This window comes from Paramisgurnus dabryanus, chromosome 4 (assembly GCF_030506205.2).
Source record: "Paramisgurnus dabryanus chromosome 4, PD_genome_1.1, whole genome shotgun sequence".
NCBI classification, from domain to species: Eukaryota; Metazoa; Chordata; class Actinopteri; order Cypriniformes; family Cobitidae; genus Paramisgurnus; species Paramisgurnus dabryanus.
In genome coordinates, this window is record NC_133340.1 from 18,253,583 (window position 1) to 18,276,097 (window position 22,515).

Here is a 22,515-nt window from a genome sequence, read left to right on the forward strand (position 1 = left end):
ATAGGTCAGATTCTTCTGACCATTGTGCAAAACACTCTGCATTGATTAAAGACAGAGTCAACAAGCTTTAAGATCTTTAACTTGTTCAGTAAATTCAAGTTATCAAACACACATATCGTCCATCTAATGTTACACAGTGATATAACCAAATTTATTTTTTTAACGGAGCTCAAAGATACCAAGTAGCAGTTGGTGTATTTACCCTGCTGAACAAAACAGCATACTAGCAAGACCAGCATTGTGTTTAGGTGCTGGTTTGCTAATGAACACCAGCTAAACCAGCATCAGCACCGGCATTAGCACCAGCTAAACCAGCATAATCACCAGCATCCCACGATGATCATACCAGCAAAACCAGCATATATTGTGTTTTGGTGCTGGTATGCTGGTGTCCACCAGCTAAACCAGCATAGACCAGCATAATTCCCATGCTGGTCCGTGCTGCTTTGATGCGTTTTTTTCAGCAGGGTAACTCCCTCATCCTGCACTTTGCACCAAAGCACACTGGGTTCTCGTTCCTTGGGATGTACAGCAGGTAAATTTGTTATGGTGAAAGAATGTGCACTTTTGGACACTAATGCACAGCAGCCCATCTTTCCTTAAATTTGTAGTAGTGATTGTTAATTTCCCTTTCACTAAACACCGTCTGCCTTAATTACTGTTGCTACACCTGTCAAGGTTTAGCGCCTGGCAAGTCTGTTACAGAATGTATACACCGGTGTCATACCGAGGAGATAGTTTGTGGTTTTTGGCAAACTGGTGAAATATCTGAGAAAGCAAGACAAAGGTGATTGCAGTATGCATTCGAGGGATATATCCAAATATAATATGCAACGGATTAGAAATTAATTTAATCAAAATTAAAGGTAAAGCCTATAGGTCCCCGCGCAAACAGCAGCTGTCTCATATACTGACCATTCAAATGGGAAACACATAAATTAAGGAACAGCTTTGTTCATGCACAGCAGGGTAAGTAAAATCTAGCAGCAGGGGTGCCCAAACTTTTACATGCCACTGTATATGATCAAAACTTCATAAACAAGTTTTTATACAGTAAGACAATTTGTGATAAATTTTTATTGATTGTCATCAACATTGGGCCAATCAAAACCTTTTATAAAGTCTTCCTTTCTCTAGAAACTCAGTTGTGATGTGACATTACACTTTCAAAACAACTTGATTATTTTTTACCCATAATGGGTAAATATTGGACAAAACACACTTCTGGTTTATTATACCCCATGGTTGCATAACAACAAACCCAACATTGGGTAATTTTTAACCCAGCATGTGTTCTGTCCAACATTTACCCATTATTGGCCAAAATATTTTTTATTTTTGTCAAGATATTTGTTCCGAAGTTCAGATTAACCACTTGCCAGACCATTAAACAAACAATGTCAAATTACTTTTAACAACATACTATTCAAAACACAGACATTGGAATCATCCAGACAGTCAGCAAATGATGCCTCAAATAATGATTTCAAAGTGACGCAAGTTCTCATAAAAACACAAGATTAAATGTGACTTGTGAAAACAAATTATTTCAGTGTACTTTTTTCTTTGGTATGCATGTTCTGAATCTCTTTCCACAGATCAAGCAGTTTTAAGGTTTCTCTCCAGTGTGAACTCTCTGATGGATTTTTAAGTAACCTGACTGAATAAATGTCTTCTCACAATGAAAGCATTTATAAAGTCTTTCACCTGTATGAATTCTCTGGTGCATTAGAAAGTTTGACTGTTGACTAAAACTCTTCTCACAGACACCACAGTGATAAGGTTTCTCTCCAGTGTGAACTCTCTGATGGGTCTTCAGGACATCTGATCGAGCAAACGTCTTTTCACAATGAGAGCATTTAAAAGGTTTTTCACCTGTATGAGTTCTCTGGTGCTTTAGTAAATGTTCGTGCCTCCTAAAACACTTCCCACAGGCACTACAGTAATGAGGTTTCTCTCCAGTGTGAACTCTCTCATGGCGTTTCAGCAGACCTTGTAGACTAAAACGTTTATCACAGTGTGAACATTGATAGAGTTTCTCCTCACTGTGTGTTTTTAAATGTGATTTTAAAGAGCCTGAAAACCTAAAAGTTTTTCCACATTCACTGCACTGATACGGTCTCTCATTGGTGTGTAAACGCACATGTGCCTTAACACTGTATGCATCTCTAAATTTCTTCTCACAGTGAGGACACTCGTATGGTTTCTCTCCTGTGTGAATTCTCTTATGAACATCAAGACTGTGTTTGCTACTGAAATATTTGCCACATTCAGTGCAGTAGAAAGGCTTTTCATCACTGTGTGTCCTCATGTGAACCTTTATATGAGTGGTTGTTGCAAAAAAATCCTTGTCACACTGCTTACAGTGAAACTGCTTCTTCTTCTCTCTGTGCTTTTCTGTATGAAGTTTCTTCTTCTCTTGAGTTTGTGCTGCCAGTCCCTCTTTTGGTGTTGAGGATGTAAGTTCTCCATTCAAACACGAATCAGTGATCTCATCTAAAAAAGAAACACAACATGTTTTTTTCTAATGGTCATCAAACTTAGTTGTGATGTGACATTAGATGTGTTTGATTTCTTGTGATGCTGCGCAGACCAATCTTCATATGACAATGATTCAAACGCTAGCTGAGCTCTCAAGTTGCTCTAGTGGTAAATGTCATATGCGATCAGTCTGTGCAATGCTGTGTGAATTCAAACACAAAGTTGTCTTACAAAATGACAATAACCTTGTAAACTTCACAGTTAATGCAACCAGGGAAAAACTAGCAACAATACATCAAGGGGCAAAAATTCAACTAAAACAAACACAGATCACCATAATAGTGACTTTGAATAAAACAAAATATCAACATCAAAACCTAATAAGTGAATTGTGTTTTCTACAGCAATATTTTTACTGAACATTCAGAAATAATGGTTTATAACAGTTTTAAATAATAAAATGGAATGTTTCTCTATCATTTACATGACAAAAAAATGTGTTAACATTAAAACATGAGATTGTCATAATTGGCACAATTTAACATTCCTCTAATGCTCAGACAACCCAGAAACGTTCTTAAAACGTCAAGAAAATTGGAAACTTTTTATGTTGTGGGAAGCAAGCGTCTGTTCAGACCCTACACGACGCTAAGGAAAAACGTTGCAGTGAATTTTTGCGTGCACCCACGCTTTATAAACGAGGCCCCTGATCTTAAAGCAAACTAACGCACATTCATATCACAACACTATCGAAAAATACACGTTCTCATGGAATAATATTAAACATACCTGAAGGAATGAAATCACAATCAGTGTGTTCTGCTTTTGTAGCTTCTGTTTTTATCTTTTTTTGGTTCACATTATCATCAGTCTGATCTTCCTCTTCTTCTGACGGTTCAGTTTTTATTTCTTTAGGTTTAGTTTTAATTTCTGTGGGTTCAGTTTTGATCTTCATCACGAGGTTCGTGCAGTCGATGAGTTTGACTGAACACATCTTGTGTTTGGTCTGCAGGATCCGCTGCTGTTCTCCAGCGTTCCAGACAGAATCCAGAGACTCTGTGGAGGTTTGATCAGTAGATTCCTCATCCTGTAAGCCCTGATCAGTTCCTGATTTACAGCACATCACATCCATCTCATCATCAACACTAAAATACACAGAGACAAGACTCTGTTTACACTCAATAAAACACTCACGAGAGAAAACACTGAGGATACAAAAACACATCACACGCGAGATTTTCTTTTTCTTTCTTTCTTCAGTGTGTTTATCAGAGAAAGGGCAACAGAGCGCTTCATCTTCTTCTATTGATTTATTGGTGGGTCGGAAACAAACTTTTTGATGCATACCGCCACCACCTGTGCTGGAGAATGAATTGTGTATGTTAACACCTTCAAACCTGATTTTCAGGTGTTTAATCAGTGAGCCTTATCTTGATTGGTTGATCAGCATTTTATTGATTAGAACCACAAAACATGCCATGTCTATTTCATTGAACGCAGGGTCTGAAGGGTTTAAAATGTGTCTATATTCTATTCCTAAGACTGAGCACTGCTTAATGATTTTAATATGTCGCTAACTCAGTTAGCTGGATTTGATTGTTGATGATTTGGCATGATCTTGGATTATTTGGTTCTTCGAAGCTCATTCTAAACTTGGTGTCATAGCAACAGGTCCCTAAGCTCAAACCTGCTCGGGAGCAGGCTTATTTCATGTAAACAAGATTAGTTTGTACCTTTTTAAGCGGATGTGATACGGAAAGTCTGACGCAGTCGCGTATTCTTCATTATACGAGCGCAATCTGCGTAAGATGCATGATTAATATAAAGAGCTTTTCAAATTCAACACGTAATAAAAAAAGAATATATTAATTAAATCTTTTAGCGATGTTATTTAAAAAATATATAATATAACAAATATATTTTCCTGTACTTGTGCGACTTGTTTTTGTGTAACAGGTGTTTGATTATTATTCTTAAACGAATGACATGCTGATCACATTCATTTTAAATTTGTTTGAATTTTCCTTAATAAAAACAGCAATTAATCATACCCAGCACTAATAGATGTTATGTACAATAAAGACTATTACTCAGTGTGAAATAATTTTCATTTGAATAAACTAATCTCCTATTTTAGTTTTGTCTTTAGATTGTCAAGTAGCTTTCAATGTCATGCATAAAAAGGGTTTTCGTTTAGTAATTTCTATCTGTTCTATCTTTAAAACGTTGTCTACAAATATGTTACCCTGTCCCTGTTCTGTGACAAAAATGACCAAAATAACCAAATAAGTTTTTTGCACATATTTTCACATATCTTTATCTTCTTTACTACACTTTTCTGTGCAGACTCAGCAGATGCAGGACTTTCAGTTAACGTGGAATACTGCTAATATAGTCAGAAATCAGTTAAGAATAATGCAATTGAAGTAAACTTATTTAACCACTTGCATATAGTTTCTCTAAAGGACTACCATCTGAGAGGATTTCTTTACTGTCATGTGCATTGCTATCAGAAACGGTTGTATTTTATAATCTTTTGATGTAGAATAACATTACCATTCCCTTACTGCACATCATACTTTATTTACCACATTATTGGAAACTGCTAAAAGTGTTGGTGTATTATCTACAACTGCACAAAACAGAGGAAAACACTATCTTATAATACACTACAATTAAAATTTTATTTATCAGGAATTAAATTGTTGCATTGGCTGTCGGTTTAAGAAAGAGCAACTGCTCCAGAGATTATCTGTACAATCAGCCAGTTTAGAGACATCACTCCTGCCAGCACATCACATGAAGATGGAGGGCCACCACCTGTGTTTTTTTATTCTGCTTTTTAAGTTGCTGTTACAAACAGACAAAATAGCATTTAACTGTTTTTAAAAGAGACTTAAAGTACTTTAGGAGCATCAAATTTTAATTACAATCATTAATTTCAATCTTTGACAAGCATAGCAAAGATATCAAGATTATATTTTTACAGAAAATTTTGAATTATTTATGGTGATTTATGTACTAAAGTAGCTTTAACTGGGTTTTTAAATTCAGTCACATAAAACGTTCACAACCTTCCATCAATAGCTCTCAGACTGCAGGGGTTAAAAATGGGCGTGTTCTTGGCCATTGTAACAACTGGCCAATCACAGCGTGGCTGATCAGTGTTTCTACTATCGATATGTATTGACTTTTCTTGCAGTGCACGAACGCGCAGTGATCTCAGATAATTCAATCCTGCCATAATAATCATCAACAGCAGTGGTGTTCAAAGAACCAAATAAGCGAGATTATAATTAGCCAGATCTAAACTTCTCGGATGTCTCATTTGATCTCGGATGTATTAAGCGACGTACGAAGAACGGGCCCCTGTAGTTCTAACTAATTTCTTTCCTTTTCATATCTAGTACAGCATGTTCAACTATTGCCTTTTCTTGGCATACTTTGCATAAGCATGTTTTCCTATAATAGTTTCGTTAAATTATCTGATCATCTCTACTTACATTTTCTATCAATGTGTGTATTATAAAAATGGCTTCCTGTTATACATTTATTCCAATTTCTTGGCCATTTCTGATTGCAAGCTTCTTTAATTAGACGTTTCCTTCCATCCTACTTTGCAACTGTAATAGTAGGGATGTTAAGTTTAAGTGATAAATAGCTTTAATGATTGTAAAATAGACCATATATCATTGCAAACATTACTCTGTGCTCTAAAAATAGACATATATGACATTGTGCCATGCAAGGTCTTAGCATAATCTAGAGAAATTATATAATTATATATTATATATAAATCTAGAGAAAGTATAATGTTGTATTTCCATCATTTTTGTGTGTGTGTGTTTTTTTTTGCTGTTTTGTTTACATTTGTTACATTTTAACATGTAAATATCTGTTAATTCTCAAAAAAAAAAAAAAAATTGTAATAAAAGAGATGTAATGTCGAGAGACCTGGGAGTTGAATAAAAATGTATGAGTTCAGAAAGCTAGTCCTTTTAAAGCTTTAAAAACAGTTAACAGTATTTTAAATTAGATTCTAAAGTGAACTAGGAGCCAATGGAGAGATGACAAAACTGGTACCAACAAAGAATAATCGCATTAGTTTGTTTTTTTCAAGTCAAAACTAATCCTGTAACCCGGCGTTTGTTTAATCAACTTCATGGCACAGGACACAAATCTGAAACACTTATGTACAAGCCCAGTCTGTGACTTTTGTGCATTTTCATTTACCGTATAAAACATTTAGTTCCTGATTCAAATCTTACATTTTATTTACGATGAAAATAAAACAAATCTATGATCGCTACACAGCACACTTAAAAATGTCAAAATAAGTGAAACAGTTCACAGTCAGTAAGGGACTATTTTTTAGATAAATAAAAACTTTTATTGATTTAACATTGTTGTGTTATTACTTTGCTTTAATATTTATATTGTGTGGTAACTCAAGGATGTGCTGTTTTGCAAATAAGTCACGAATAAAGGAATTGCTTCATTGCTTCTGCTTCATGTCTGAGACTTATTCACGATACAGCACAGCTTCCAGCACCCTATTGCTTGTTTAGAAGACACTTTTATACAAATTTAACTTAGAAAAGTGACACAAATAAATTGATTCATCATAAAAAGTTAATATTTAACAAACTGCTATACACAATTTAGATCATTTCATTTATTCTCCAACAAAGGCATGAAAATTCACTGAACTCATTCTGAATAAACACAATACGATGGTTCAAGTGTAGTTTCTTATTCAGTGTGTTTCTTCTGATGAGTCTTGAAAGATCCTTCTTTAGTGAATCTCTCTCTACAGATCAAGCAGATGTAAGGTTTCTCTCAAGTATGAAATTTCAGATGGGCTTTTAAGTGACCTGACTCAGTAAACGTCTCCTCACACTGAAAGCATTTGAAAGGTTTTTCACCTGTATGAGTTTCTTGATGCTTTATTAAGTTTGAGTGTCGACTGAAACTCCTCCCACAAAGACTACAGTGATGAGATTTCTCTCCAGTGTGAAGTTTCTGATGAACACTTAATTGAGATGAATCAGAAAATCTCTTACCACACTGAGTGCAGACATAAGGTTTCTCTTCAGTATGAAGTGTCTGATGAACACTTAATTGAGATGGACTAGAGAAGCTCTTTCCACACTGAGAGCAGACGTAAGGTTTCTCTCCAGTGTGAAGTCTCTGATGGACTTTAAAGGTACTTAAGTAAGCAAATGTCTTCTCACACTGAGAGCATTTGTAAGGTTTTTCACCTGTATGAGTTCTCTGATGTAACACTAAACTGCTGTGAAAACTGAAACTCTTCCCACAAACACTACAGTGATGAGGTTTCTCTCCAGTGTGAACTCTCTGATGGGGACTGAAATGAGATGAACTAGAGAAGCTCTTACCACAATGAGAGCAGACGTAAGGTTTTTCCCCAGTGTGACTTCTCTCATGAACTATCAGCTGACCTTTCTGCTGAAAACGTTTATCACAGTGTGAACACTGATAGAGTTTCTCCTTACTGTGTATTTTTTTATGTAATGTTAAAGAGCATAAATACTTAAAGGGTTTTCCACATTCACTGCACTGATACGGTTTTTTCATTGGTGTGTGTAAACACATGTCTCTTCATATATCCTTTGTGGCTGAATCTCTTCTCACAGTGAGGACACTCGTATGGTTTTTCTCCTGTGTGAATTATTTGATGAACATCAAGATTTCTTTTGGTGCTGAAGTATTTGCCACATTCAGTGCAGTAGAAAGACTTTTCACCACTGTGTGTCCTCATGTGACGTGTCAGCTTAGATAAGACAACAAAATCCTTTCCACACTGTTGACAGTGAAACTGCAGCTTCTTCTTCTCTCTGTGCTCTCCTGAATCAAGTTTCTTTTCTTGAGTTTGTGCTGTCCGTCGCTCTTTCGATGTTGGGGACGTTATTTCTCCATCCAAACATGATTCCCTCTTCACATCTGAAAGACACAAAAATCTCTTCTGACTTAGAATTACACAGCAGAGAATGAATTAAAATGATGTATCTTTTTCTACTTCACACACAAACATTAAAAAGTTGTCAGTCCTCTTATAACTACATGCATTACCAAGACCCAACCACTTTTTAAAGACAGGGTGCATGATTTTTGAAAAACACTTTGGTAAAGGGAGTCAGGTCGAGTACTAAAACACACTTGTGGCCAATCAGCAGTAAGGGGCGTGTCTACTTATCAATGCGTGGGCCGGATCTATCAAAAGAATGTCCAGATTCTATTGGGGTAAAGGCGTGTTTGTTTAGGTGATTTCAAATATCAACTTTAGGTGTGTTTGACATCGGCTGCGGCCGGATGTAACCGATCGGCGAGATTAGCCGCGTGCAGGAGCTGAAAACGGAGACGTGAAGTCGGACTCGCTGTGCTTCCCGTAGTTTGTGGCATGTACATCAAGCATGGCTGCTCACGTGTCGTTTGCTTGTTTAATCGCATTAAAGATGTAAACTACATAAAAAGTGAATTATACTGCTTTGAATGTCTGTGTATGAGCATGAGTGGAACTGAAGAGGCTTACAGCATCTGTTTTTACATGAATAAAGTTCAACATAAGCATATATTATTTGAATACCAATGTTGTGGGGTCTACGGTTTTTATCCATTTTATTTTGATGAAGATGACACAATATAACATCGCGACTACATGAAAAGAGCTTTAAGTGTTATAAAAATACAGATTTGTGAGCATTTGTGGAACTGAGGGCGTGAAAAAACACACAAAACACAGGTGATTGTTGTCATGTGGTCATCAGTGTTCCCGACCTATTGTGAAACAGCTGTGTCGTCATTAAAGCCTGTGCAGCTCCTCTTCGCGAACTGCGCTGGCTAACTCAGGCAGCTGATCTCGAATCGTTCTCGCGTTACTTAAAAACCCATATGACACAGTCACGTGCCTGCAGCGCCAGCTTAAGTCGGACAAAGTTACTAACCAGAATGCACTGCTTCAAGTCAGCCACCGATCGGTCTGCGCAGCGCCGCATGAAGTCGAACACACCTATTGGCTTTCAAAGATCATGCACCCCGCCTTTAAAACCAATGATATTAGACCTACAAACTTTTTCTCTAATTTATTTATGTTTCTGGACGCACCCACATTTTTTTTTGCTTCTGACGCTCATGCTCAACACAAATTTATGTAAGATTGTTTTACTGGAGATTTTAAAATGACAAATTAAAAAACAGATATATTTTCCATTATATCTAATGATATTAATGCCCCCCAAAAATTAAGTAGAAATTAAAAAGTCTGTAATTAAACTGAAATTGACTCAGCAGGCATATTGTAGCATCCAAGAAAAATCTCCAGACATCCTTTTAAACAGAACTCTTGCTGAAGGCTTTATTCAGATGAGCACATAGGCAACCGTACAAGAGTGCACAAAACAAAAAACATCCAATAACAAGGGAAAAGAGTACAGGTACTCTGGTTTAACCCTTACAGAACAGAGGTGTAAAGAACAGCCAAGAACATAATTTTGTGCATTGCTACACTATTAACAGAAAACCTAACAACAATAGAGAAGGAAACAAACCTGAAGGAATTAAATCACCATAATAACTTTTTTCTTCCTCAGTGTGATCTTCCTCTTCCATTGGTTCAGTTTTTATCTCCATTTGGTTCCCACTGTCCTCCAGTTTGACTGAACACATCTTGAGTTTGGTCTGCAGGATCTGCTGATGTTCTCCAGCGTTACAGACAGAATCCAGAGACTCTGTGGAGGTTTAATTTACTTAAAGTAGACAACAACAAACACAGAATAAAACTGACTGTAATCACAGCGGTTGATGTTCTTTTTCTTCTTTGGGTTTTATGGTGGGTTGCGAACCTACTTCAAAGGTGAATCCCGCCACCTACTGTGGTGGAGAGTAAAGAGAATCAACTACGTACTCCTAAATCCTATTATTTAAACCAGTGTTACTAATACATTTCATTACAATCTTATCTTTGATTTTAAAATGTAAAAGGTTGATTTATTTTTCTTAATTTTCTTTCTTCAGCACTTTATCCACCACACCACGAAGAAACAACCTTCTTGTGTAATGAATGAGATGAATGAAGTGTTAAGTGTCTTTTCTCTCTCAGTACAGCAGGAGGCGCTCTGCAGCTCTTTAGTCCGCTGATGAACCCACTAAAGAAAGAAAGAAAGAGCTCGCGTGTGATGTGTTTGTGTATCCTCAGTGTTTTTCTCTCTTGAGTGTAAACAGAGTCTTGTCTCTGTTTTGTTTAGTGTTGATAATGAGATGGATGTGATGTGCTGTAAATCAAGAACTGATCAGGGCTTACAGGATGAGGAATCTACTGATCAAACCTCCACAGAGTCTCTGGATTCTGTCTGTAACGCTGGAGAACAGCAGCAGATCCTGCAGACCAAACTCAAGATGTGTTCAGTCAAACTGGAGGACTGTGGGAACCAAACTGAGATTAATGAATACTGTTACAAAAATATAAAACACTGAAAAAGTCAAGAGTCAAACAGTTAAACTAAAGGAAACACTTTCAATAAAACATTACATCTAAATATCTGTTATTTATCAAAAAGCAGACAACGGACAGAAATAAGGACAGTCTGTTTTGTAATAAGAGAGATTTAATGTCTTTTCAGTTGATTTTATCTAAGGCAGTGGCTGTTCTTGTGTTTCACTCTGAAGGGTGTTAAATTAACAACACATAATTTACTGTGTGTTGTTTCAGATCAAACCCTGAGTTGACAAAGAAAAAGTAATACTTTCATGGTATCAACTAAGCCTGATCACATTAGTTTGGTTTTGTCAAGTCAAAACTAATCCTGCAACCCTGAATTTATTCATTTATGTACGGGCCCAGTCTGGGGTCGCATCCAAAAAATTGCAGAGCTTGACCACTAGATATAACATGACAAAAATGTATAAAAATAAAACATGTCTGACTGCTGCACCCACTGATTCTGTTGATCACTGCACAGCAGCCTTGAAAATGTCAACATAAAAGACCATTTTTTCCAGCAAAATAGAAACTTTCATTAATTTAACATTGTTGTGTTGATACATGATTACTTTGCGTTAATATTTATAGTGTGCTCAAGTATGTGCTGAATTGGGAATAAGTGACAGCAAAAATTGCTTACTTAGCAGACACTTTTTTAAAATATACTTACAAAAGTGAGAAAAACAATAAATTGATTTATCATAAGAAGCTAGTAACACGCAAACTGCTATACTTAAGATAGAACATTACATTTATTCTCCCAACAAAGCCATGAAAGTTCACTGAACTCATTCTGAATAAACACAAAGCTACAATAATTCAAGTGTAGTTTCTTCATCAGTGTGTTTCTTCTGATGAGTCTTAATAGATCCTACATTAGTGACTCTCTTTCCACAGATGAATCAGTTTTAAGGTTTCTCTCCAGTATGAACTCTCAGATGAACTTTGAGGTGATCCGACTCAGTAAACGTCTCCTCACACTGAAAGCATTTAAAAGGTTTTTCACCTGTATGAGTTCTCTGATGTAACAATAAATGGGCATGTCGACTGAAACTCCTCCCACAAAGACTACAATGATGAGGTTTCTCTCCAGTGTGAACTCTCTGATGAACACTTAATTGAGATGAATCCCAAAATCTCTTCCCACATTGAAAGCAGACGTAAGTTTTCTCTCCAATGTGAACTCTCTGATGGAGTTTTAAGGAAGCTGCATGAGCAAACGTCTTCTCACAATGAGAGCATTTGTAAGGTTTTTCACCTGTATGAATTCTCTGGTGTGTCACTAAATTTTGATGTTGATTAAAACTCTTTCCGCTAACATCACAGATGTAAGTTTTCTCTCCAGTGTGAACTCTCTGATGGAGTTTTAAGGAAGCTGCATGAGCAAATGTCTTCTCACAATGAGAGCATTTGTAAGGTTTTTCACCTGTATGAGTTCTCTTGTGTGACACTAAACTGCTGTGAAAACTGAAACTCTTCCCACAAACACTACAGTGATAAGGTTTCTCTCCAGTGTGAACTCTCTGATGATAACTCAAATGAGATAAACAAGAGAAGCTCTTACCACATTGAGAGCAGACGTAAGGTTTCTCTCCAGTGTGAACTCTCTCATGGACTATCAGCTGAGCTTTCTGATGGAAACGTTTATCACAGTGTGAACACTGATAGAGTTTCTCCTCACTGTGAAATTTTGTGTGTGATTTTATAGTGTGTAAATACTTAAAGGTTTTTCCACATTCACTGCACTGATACGGTTTCTCATTGGTGTGTGAAAGCATATGTGCCTTCAGATGATGGTTCCGGTTAAATCTCTTCTCACAGTGAGGACACTCGTATGGTTTTTCTCCTGTGTGAATTCTCTTATGACTATCAAGATATTCTTTGGTTTTGAAACATTTGCCACATTCAGTGCAGTAGAAAGACTTTTCATCACTGTGTATCATCATGTGACGTTTCAGCTTAGATAAGACAACAAAATCCTTCCCACAATGCTCACAGTGAAACTGCTTCTTCTTCTTCTTCTTCGTCTTCTTCACTCTGTGCTCTCCTGAATGAAGTTTCTTCTCTTGAGATTGTGCTGTCATACGCTCTTTTGATGTTGATGATGTTATTTCTCCATCCAGACATGATTCATTCTTCACATCTGAAAGAAACAAAAACTTTCTTCTGACTTAGAATCGCACAGTAGAGATTGATTTGAAATTCTGTATGCTTTTCTACATTCACACAGAGACATTAAAGAGTTGTCAGTCCTGTTATAAATGCATCAGTGTTGCCAGATGTACGATAATTATCGTATTTGTACCACAATGTTGACTTCTGTACAATCAATAATGAAGAAATGTACAGTAATTTCCACATTTTTTGACACTTCAAATCATAGGGCTTCTATACTCATTGATGTAGCTGTGGAGCCTATGTTTTAAACAGTGTTTAAATCATAATTTTGAGGAGAACTTGAATGTGTCTTACACTTGTCTCCCATCTCTTGGTTTTGACTAGAAGAGATACAGCTACGACCTAAACCTCACGAGATGTTGGGTTTAGGTATGGGGGTAGGATTAGGATGAATACAGCGGTCCTGGCTAGATGGAATACAGCTTAGGCCTAAATCCTGTGAAATTTTGGGTTTAGGGGTAGGATTAGGATAAAAATCCTAAAATCCGAGGTTGCATGAGATTTCATTGGTTGCTGTATCCTAGCACACATTACATCTTCTCGGCTCTCTCTCAAGAGTAAACGATCCCATCACGCCGCATTGGTCAAGGTCAGTAATTTCTAGTCAGTTGTTTTGACCCTCCCACAAAGGTACAACTAGTTATGTATCTAGTCTACTGGGTAAATCTTCTGGCTATCAAAAGTTGTTCGTCTACATAGCTGTATTCTGCACATTTGTGTACGATAATCCAAATACCATAGTTTTGAGCTTCTGGTACGATCCTTGAACATTTCCAATCTGGCAACCCTGAACTGCATGCATCACACTTATGTATGAGTGTTTTAAGGGGCGCATTGGAAAATTTAAAATGACAAATTAAATAACAGATGCCAAAAGTGATTTTCCATTATATCCAATGATAATAATGCCCACAAAAGTGTAAGTACCAATTAAAAAAAATATTTTAGAAATTATCAAACTGAAATACTGAAAAATATTAATAGACAACCAAACAACAACAGAGAAGGAAACAAACCTGAAGGAACAAAATCACCATAATGACCGTTTTCTTCCTCAGTGTGATCTTCCATTGGTTCTGTTTTTATCTCCATTTGGTTCCCACTGTCCTCCAGTTTGACTGAACACATCTTGAGTTTGGTCTGTAGGATCGGCTGCTGTTCTCCAGCGTTACAGACAGAATCCAGAGACTCTGTGGAGGTTTGATCAGTAGATTCCTCATCCTGTAAGCCCTGATCAGTTTCTGATTTACAGCACATCTCATCCATCATCATCAACACTAAAATACACAAAGACAAGACTCTGTTTACACTCAAGAGAAGAAAAACAACAATCACAGAATAAAACTGACTGTGAGCACAGTGGTTGATGTTTCTTCTTCTTCTTTTTCTCTTGTTTTTATTGGGGGTTGGCAAACAACTTTCAGGTGCATTTACCCATAGACATTATATAGGTAGACGCCCTAGCAACCGCTACTGCCTACTGGTGCAGTTGAGCCATGGGGCCGCCATCTTAGATCGGTCAGTGTTATCTGTATGGCAGGTGCGAGCTGTCAGCGCATTTAATTAATCATACCTCAGTGAATACCGAACTGATTTTCACACGGGTTTTTTGCTGCAAAGGTCATTCATGTAGCCATGATAAAGGACACATGGTTCAGCGTTTTTTAACCCCTTATATGGCTCAAATACCCTTTGAGTGGGGGGGTGACAATGTGATGTACACCTTTAAATGAATATAACTTTGGGATTTTTTGTCTAGCAGCAATCTTGGTCTCGTTTTAAAGAAGACACTTTAGGATTTTTCACAGATGTGTCCGAAGGTGAAAACATTATAAAAATATTTTTTATAGCAGTTTACCTTTATTTAATATATAGAAATGATGCAATAACATAAATAAAATTATAAAAATGTAAATGTTTCACACAAAAAATAATGTAATCATGAAGCCATGGCATACGTCTCAAGTAGTTGTGATCCAAATTTCAAGTTAAAATCACAAAGAATGAGGTTTATGTCACACTTTTAGTGGTTTGACCAACAACGACCACTAGATTTTGCTGCATACTCTTGTATACTCACAAACTAATAAATTACTGTCACTGCATTATTTTTAATGCAAAGAAATGTTTGAAATATGAAAACTAGTTGGTTGTCAACATTTTGAAGATGTATAAATAATTATTACTTTACCCCACCTCTCCATGCCTAACGTTAGCTGGCTACGATTTCAGTACAGTAATATCAACGATCCTTGCTCTTTCTAAATTATCTGGTAAAATTCTATTCACAAAAAACAACCAATAGTACGGGAATGTTAAACTTACTTGTGAAAAGTAATCCCCCGGGCTCTATTTGCGATGGTCTGCCGATTAGAACAAGAACAAGAACAAGAAAATGCTCTTCTTCTTCTTCTTCTTCTTCTTCTTCTTTAATTTGCGGCAGCTTAGACACTTCAATGGTGTATTACTGCCCTCCACAGTTCATCTGAAGAACTTTGCCTCAATATACTCGAATAAAGAGTAAAAAAATGTATTAAAGCATTTGTTGTTACATAATCCTTATTTCCAAGAATCGTTTTTAAAGATAAAGATGATATTCCGGAATCCATCAGCTCAGAAAACATGCGATTTCACACTCCATTACTACATGTTTCCCTCATGTCAGGACAATGCTCCACAGTGCTCTGGCATCTTAACTGTTGCCACGCAACGAGGAGTACGATCGGTTCTTCTTCTTCGTCGTTTTATGGCAGATTGCAACCATGACTTATCAGGTGCATACCGCCACCTACTGTATCGGGGTATGCAGCATAGAAATGATCTACTTTATATTTATATAATAATAATACTAAATAATAATAATAAAATTGAATTTAGAAAAAAAGAAAGAGAGAAAAAAACAATAATTTATAAATAACCTACATCCTATCATACATCCTATTCTTCAGATATTCCAAAACAGCACCCATTCTCCTGTTGTTCCCTAAGCACCTTCAAGGTTCCATTTTCTTCCAGTCTGACTTATCTTTTGCTTTAATAAAATCCTCTCTTCACTATATTTCCGGCAATGCAACAGTATATGTCCTGCCATTTCTTCATCATTTCTTTTTTAATTATTGCTTTAGCTTCTCCTTTACATTCCTTACTTCTTCATTTAGCTGACGCTTTTATCCAAAGTGACTTACAATTGCTATATATGTCAGAGGTCGCACGCCTCTGGAGCAACTAGGGGTTAAGTCTCTTGCTCAGGGACACAATGGTGTGTCACAGTGGATTCGAACCCGGGTCTTATCCACTGCGACATTACAACCCCTTTACCAAATGGAATATTTATAATGTCAGACTCATTTATACTGGTAGGTTTCTTTGCTATTTGTTATGCCTTCTCATTTTCTTTTATATTTACATGACCAGGTACCCAGCAGAATCTCACATCTATCTGAAGCTTCCATAGTCTAAATAAACTTTGAAGTACGACTGGTTTAAGACTGGTTTTACCAGATATTGTCATTCTTTCTATCATGTGTATTCTTTATATTTAAAATTAAAACTTCTTTGGAACACACACCAAGCCCAGTTAGACCCTTACTAAAATAACCATGTTTTTTGGTTAAATGTATGATATTTGTGTATTGATTACTATTAGCAAAACCATGGTTTTACTACACTAACCATGGTTTGACTATGGTTTTTGAATAGCATGGTTTTCAAAACCATGGATATTTTGTGTATGGATACATGTTTTTTGGGTTTTAACTGTAGTAAAACTATGGTTAATATTTCTGTGCAATGTATTATCTTATGATTTAAAAATGTAAAAGCTTGAAGTATTTGTCTTAATATTTTTTATTCAGCACTTGTTTAACTGTTTTATCCACCACACCATGAACCGCAGTAGGCCTACCATGAAAAAACATCAACTTTCTTGTGTAACAATGACAGATGAATGAAGTGTTGAGGTCTTCTCTCTCCAGTACAGCAGGAGGCGCTCTGCAGCTCTTTACTCCGCCGATAAACCCACTAAAGAAAAAAAGAAGTGAAGTTTGCATACACATCATTCCACATTACTGTATCCATTGAATTACATAAATACAGAAGCGGACTCTCGCGGTTGTAGACGGTAATGTTGTCTCTTGCCTCATAAATGTCAAAATTTATTCATACTGACTTACAAGGCGCACCTGACTATAAGACGCAGCACCAGCGAAGTTATGAAAAAAACTGCGGCTTATAGACCGAAAAATACGATATGTGAAATTTTAGCTCAAAATATCCCACATATAATTTATTATAGCATGTTAAAATTGTCACTTTGTAGGTGCGAGCAAAAAATGTGCCATTTTTGGGTGTGTCCTTTAAATGCAAATAAGCTGATGAAATGCAAACATTGATCACCATAATGGTGGTTTGTTGAAATTGAAACAAATTTTTTCTTTCTCTCTGCACGAAATGACACTGGGGACCCAATTATTGCAGTTAAACATGGAAAAAGTCTGATTTTCACACTAAAACCCTTTTAATATTTATATTGTGCAATAACTCAAGGCTGTGCTGTATTGCGAATAAGTCACTACTGAAGTGGTTGCATTAACTCTGCTTCATTCTTTTTAACATGTCTGGAACCTTTGTCTCCTGAGTATTTTTCTTATGAAGATTCAAGCTAAGGCTTTTTGCAAAACTACATTACTCACATATTGAGTTTAATCATAGCCTCATTTACCTTAAACATTACCAATGTTTAGTATGTATGTGATTCCCTTCTAATTCCCTCTTTGCTGATGTATGTTACAAAGCAATTCCATGCATCATACTTTGCTTACTTTCCATAACTTGGATTAAAATGTTACACACACCCAATGTGCTCATTAAACATCCAAGAGGTGTTACCAAGGAGGAATAAATATGCAAATTACAGTTAAGGGGACAAAGAAACTCTCCCTTGCTCGACTCTTATGGTTGATTTAAACATAGATGGGCATGGCCTTCTTGAAGTTTAAATATCGATTACACTAGTTTTCGCTCTTCTCCTTCTAACTTCTGCCAGTCAACGACAAGTTCTCCCAGCAATGGGTGGGGGAATGATTAAGGTCTCAGAGCTTGGAATTTCCCTTGTCTGTGAGTTTAGGCCAAACTCACCTGAGTTTGGGACCAAGAATGGATTTTCAACAATCAGAAAACTACCAATTTACTTCAGGACCTTTCAGGAACAACTCTCCAAGTGGACTTGGTTTGCACACAAACAACCTAGACAAAGTTTGTTCTTCCAGCATGGAAAACTGGAACCTGACATTCTTCAAGAACCAGCAAACCACCTTCTTCCATCTAAAACCAAAGACTTTCAAACGCATTCGACTGCTTTGCACCACAGATCCACGCAGGTATAAGAAATGTTCTTTAACATAGAATATAGCTGCGTTTAAGTCAGTTAAATAAGGTTAATGTTGAATTATGCGGTCTCTCTCTTTTACCCACTCCCACCATTTTGTGTTAAATGTTTTGTTTTGTCTATTGTTAGTCATGTCTCATATAATCCCAGTAGTCAATAAACATCTGTATATTTATCCATGGATGCCTCTGAGTTCTGATTAATTTTTAAAAAGTCACTTTGACTTTGAGCATTGCTACCTCACGCTCAACGTTTCTTAGAATTAATGTTTAATTATGGATATATTTGCTGGACGAATTAATCAATTAATTATTATTATCAATTCTGCTAAGTCCTACAAAATATATAGTGAATGACGATTAATTGTATGTATTAGCCTTTGAGCTAAATCAACAGTTCCCTGATTGGATTCAGTGATAAACAACTCAGTTCCCTTAACAGGGTGGTGAAGAAAATATCAAATTAATTGTAATTATTAAAGAATTACTCATCATTAACAAAATGATTATTGGTTGTTTTAAACAACACTATTCCAAAACCCCCTAATTTCGTTACAACTTATTTCGCAGACACTTTCATCCAAATTTACTTACAAAAGTGACAAAAACAATAAATTGATTCATCCTGAGAAACGAATAAGTCAAAAACTGATATACACAAGTAAGAACATTTCATTTATTCTCAAACAAAGGAATGAAAGTTCACTGAACTAATTTTGAATAAACAGAAAGCAATGATGATTCAAGTGTCAGGGCTCCAGACTGCCCCCAAATAGTGGCATTTTGCCCCTAAAATTTGAGAGTGTGCCACTGAATTTTACATCCAGTCGCACATGTGCAACCAGTAAATTTGACCTTTTTTCCAAAAGTGCACAATAAAATGTGACACTGAATTTGAAACAGCACATTGTAATTTCTGCATCTATCATCAAGTATTTATAAGTAATACAGTGGAAATTAGTAGAAATGTGAATATTTGGTTAGCATGTTGATTTACGGTGTGTGCCCCTAAATTTTCTGGTTGCGCCCCTAAAATTTTCAGTTGGGGGCCACTGTGCTCCCAGTGAAAAAAGTTAGTCTGGAGCCCTGAGTGTAGTTTGTTCTTCTGTGTGTTTTTCTGATGAGTCTTAAAATATTCTTTTTTAGTGAATCTCTCTCCACAGATCGAGCAGTGTTAAGGTTTCTCTCAAGTATGAAATCTCAGATGGGCTTTTAAGTGACCTGACTCAGTGAACGTTTCCTCACACTGAAAGCATTTGAAAGGTTTTTCACCTGTATGAGTTTCTTGATGCTTTATTAAGTTTGAGTGTCGACTGAAACTCCTCCCACAAAGAGTACAGTGATGAGGTTTCTCTCCGGTGTGAAGTCTGTGATGAACACTTAATTGAGATGGACTAGAAAAGCTCTTCCCACACTGAGTGCAGACGTAAGGTTTCTCTTCAGTATGAAGTCTCTCATGGGCTCTTAAGTTACTTGACTGAGTAAACGTCTTCTCACACTGAGAGCATTTGTAAGGTTTTTCACCTGTATGAGTTCTCAGGTGTGACACTAAAATGCTGTGACGATTAAAACTCTTTCCACAAATATTACAGTCATAAGGTTTCTCTCCAGTGTGAAGTCTCTGATGAACTCTGACTTGAGATTGATCAGAGAAGCTCTTTCCACAATGAGAGCAGATGTAAGGTTTTTCCCCGGTGTGACTTCTCTCGTGGACTATCATATTACCTTTCTGGTGGAAACGTTTATCACAGTGTGAACACTGATAGAGTTTCTCCTCACTGTGTGTTTTTAGATGTGACTTTAAAGAGCCTGAAAACCTAAATGTTTTTCCACATTCACTGCAGTGATGTGGTCTCTCATTGGTGTGTAATCGCATATGTTCCTTAACATTGTATGCATCTCTAAATCTCTTATCACATTGAGGACACTTGTATGGTTTTTCTCCTGTGTGAATTCTCTGATGAAGCCGAAGATTTCCTTTGGTGCCGAAATATTTGCCACATTCAGTGCAGTAGAAAGGCTTTTCACCACCGTGTGTCCTCATGTGAACTTTTAGAGGAGATAAAAAAACAAAACCCTTTCCACAATGCTCACAATGAAACTGCTTCTTCTTCTTCTCTCTGTGCTCTTCTGAATGAAGTTTCTTCTCTTGAGTTTGTGCTGTCCGTTGCTCTTTTGATGTTGATGATGTTATTTCTCCATCCAAACATGATTCACTCTTCACATCTGAAAGACAAATAAATCTCTTCTGACTTAGATTACACAGCAGAGAATGAATTGAAATTCTGTATCTTTTTCTACAGTCACACAAAAACATAGTTGTCAGTCCTGTTATAACTGCATGCATCACTCGAGTAAAATGTAACTTTTATGCATTTAATGGGTGCACTGGAAACCCTGCTGAAAAAACCAGCATCAAACCAGCATGGGAATCATGCTGGTCTATGCTGGTTTAGCTGGTGGTCACAGCATACCAGCACCAAAACACAACATATGCTGGTATGACCAGCATGGGATACTGGTGCTAATGCTGGTTTAGCTGGTGCTAATGCTGGTTTGGTGCTGGTTTAGCTGGTGCTAATGCTGGTGCTGATGCTGGTTTGATGCTGGTTTAGCTGGTGTTCACTAGCAAACCATGACCAAAACACAACATATGCTGGTCTTGCTGGTATGCTGTTTTTTTCAGCAGGGAAGTTAAAATATAAAAGCTATTATGAAATAATAGAAACCAATAATAATAGAATGTTATTTTCCATTATATCCCATGATAATAAAGCCCCCAAAAGTGTAAGTAGAAATTAAAAAGGAGAAATTATCAAACTGAAATGGACTCAAACATATTAACAGAACCCTTACGAAAATTAACCATGGTTTTACTACAGTAAAAAAAAAAACATGGTTACAGTAGTAAAACCATGGTAACCACAAAATAATCATGGTTTCCCTGCTGAAAAACAATAAAACCATTACAGAAAATTATATTGGTTTTATTGGGAATTGTATTGGTTCTAATGGAGTGTGGCCCAAAACACACTACAGTGTATTGGTTTTAATGGTAAAAGCTAATGGTTCCTATTGATATTTTAATGGAAACCATTAGAATTTTCTGTAATGGTTTTGTTGGTTATTTTTCAGCAGGGTTTGACAACCATGGTTTTCAAAAACCATAGTTAAACCATGGTTAGTGTAGTAAAACCATGATTTTGCTGATAGTAATCAATACACCAAAAAGAACATGGTAACTACACTTTTACCACAATAAAAACATGGTTAATTTTCATAAGGGAAAACCTAACAACAATAGAGAAGAAACAAACCTGAAGGAATAAAATAACCATAATGACTGTTTTCTTCCTCTGTGTGATCTTCCTCTTCCGTAGGTTCAGTTTTTATCTCCATTTGGTTCCCACTGTCCTCCAGTTTGACTGAACACATCTTGAGTTTGGTCTGCAGGATCTGCTGCTGTTCTCCAGCGTTCCAGACAGAATCCAGAGACTCTGTGGAGGTTTGATCAGTAGATTCCTCATCCTGTAAGCCCTGATCAGTTCCTGATTTACAGCACATCACATCCATCTCATCATCAACACTAAAATACACGGAAGCAAGACTCTGTTTACACTGTTTACAGAAACAACAACAACAACAAACACAGGATAAAACTGACTGTGATCACAGAGGCTGACGTTTGTGTCTCTTCGTTGGTTTTAACGGCGGTTGGTTTGTATTCACAGAGTGACTCTACTGCCATCTTCTGGGGATGTTTAACTCCTGCACGCAGTCAGGTAAAATTCTTATGAGCCTCTTCTTTATATTACATATCAGAAGTTCATGTTATTTAAATTCTTATTTCCATTTTTTTATTAGGCCTACTTATTTTTCATATTTGTGCAACTACCACACCACGAAGAAACATCACATTTCTTGTGTAATGAATGAGAGATGAATAAAGTGTTGAGTGTCTTCTCTCTCCA

General features: G+C 36.6%; 2 protein-coding genes and 1 pseudogene across 2 annotated transcripts; all 3 read right to left on the reverse strand.

The window, feature by feature from the left end:
• Window positions 1–1,062: 1,062 nt before the first annotated feature.
• On the reverse strand, window positions 1,063–15,785 carry LOC135752430 (uncharacterized). The gene is made up of 5 exons (XM_073814572.1): window positions 15,485–15,785; window positions 14,176–14,436; window positions 11,891–13,124; window positions 3,271–3,842; window positions 1,063–2,496 (listed from the first exon to the last, which is right to left on the reverse strand). Coding segments are annotated over exons 1-5 (2,955 nt in total). The 5' UTR covers window positions 15,486–15,785; the 3' UTR covers window positions 1,063–1,609.
• Window positions 6,845–11,887, reverse strand: LOC135750690 (uncharacterized; annotated as a pseudogene).
• Window positions 15,786–19,290: 3,505 nt separating the features above from the next.
• LOC135752349 (uncharacterized) lies at window positions 19,291–22,247 on the reverse strand. Its single transcript, XM_065270838.2, has 2 exons — window positions 21,862–22,247; window positions 19,291–20,770 (listed from the first exon to the last, which is right to left on the reverse strand). Exons 1-2 carry the CDS (start codon window positions 22,115–22,117, stop codon window positions 19,731–19,733), a joined length of 1,296 nt encoding a protein of 431 aa, XP_065126910.2. The 5' UTR covers window positions 22,118–22,247; the 3' UTR covers window positions 19,291–19,730.
• Window positions 22,248–22,515: the final 268 nt, after the last annotated feature.

Coding starts and splice junctions, on each gene's coding strand:
- LOC135752430 (XM_073814572.1), bottom strand. Junction 13,125..14,175: donor TGGTGATTTTGTTCCTTCAG/GTTTGTTTCCTT, acceptor TGTTTCTTTCAG/ATGTGAAGAATGAATCATGT. Junction 2,497..3,270: donor TTGTGATTTCATTCCTTCAG/GTATGTTTAATA, acceptor TTTCTTTTTTAG/ATGAGATCACTGATTCGTGT.
- LOC135752349 (XM_065270838.2), bottom strand. CDS start 22,117: ATGGATGTGATGTGCTGTAAATCAGGAACTGATCAGGGCTTACAGGAT. Junction 20,771..21,861: donor TGGTTATTTTATTCCTTCAG/GTTTGTTTCTTC, acceptor TTTGTCTTTCAG/ATGTGAAGAGTGAATCATGT.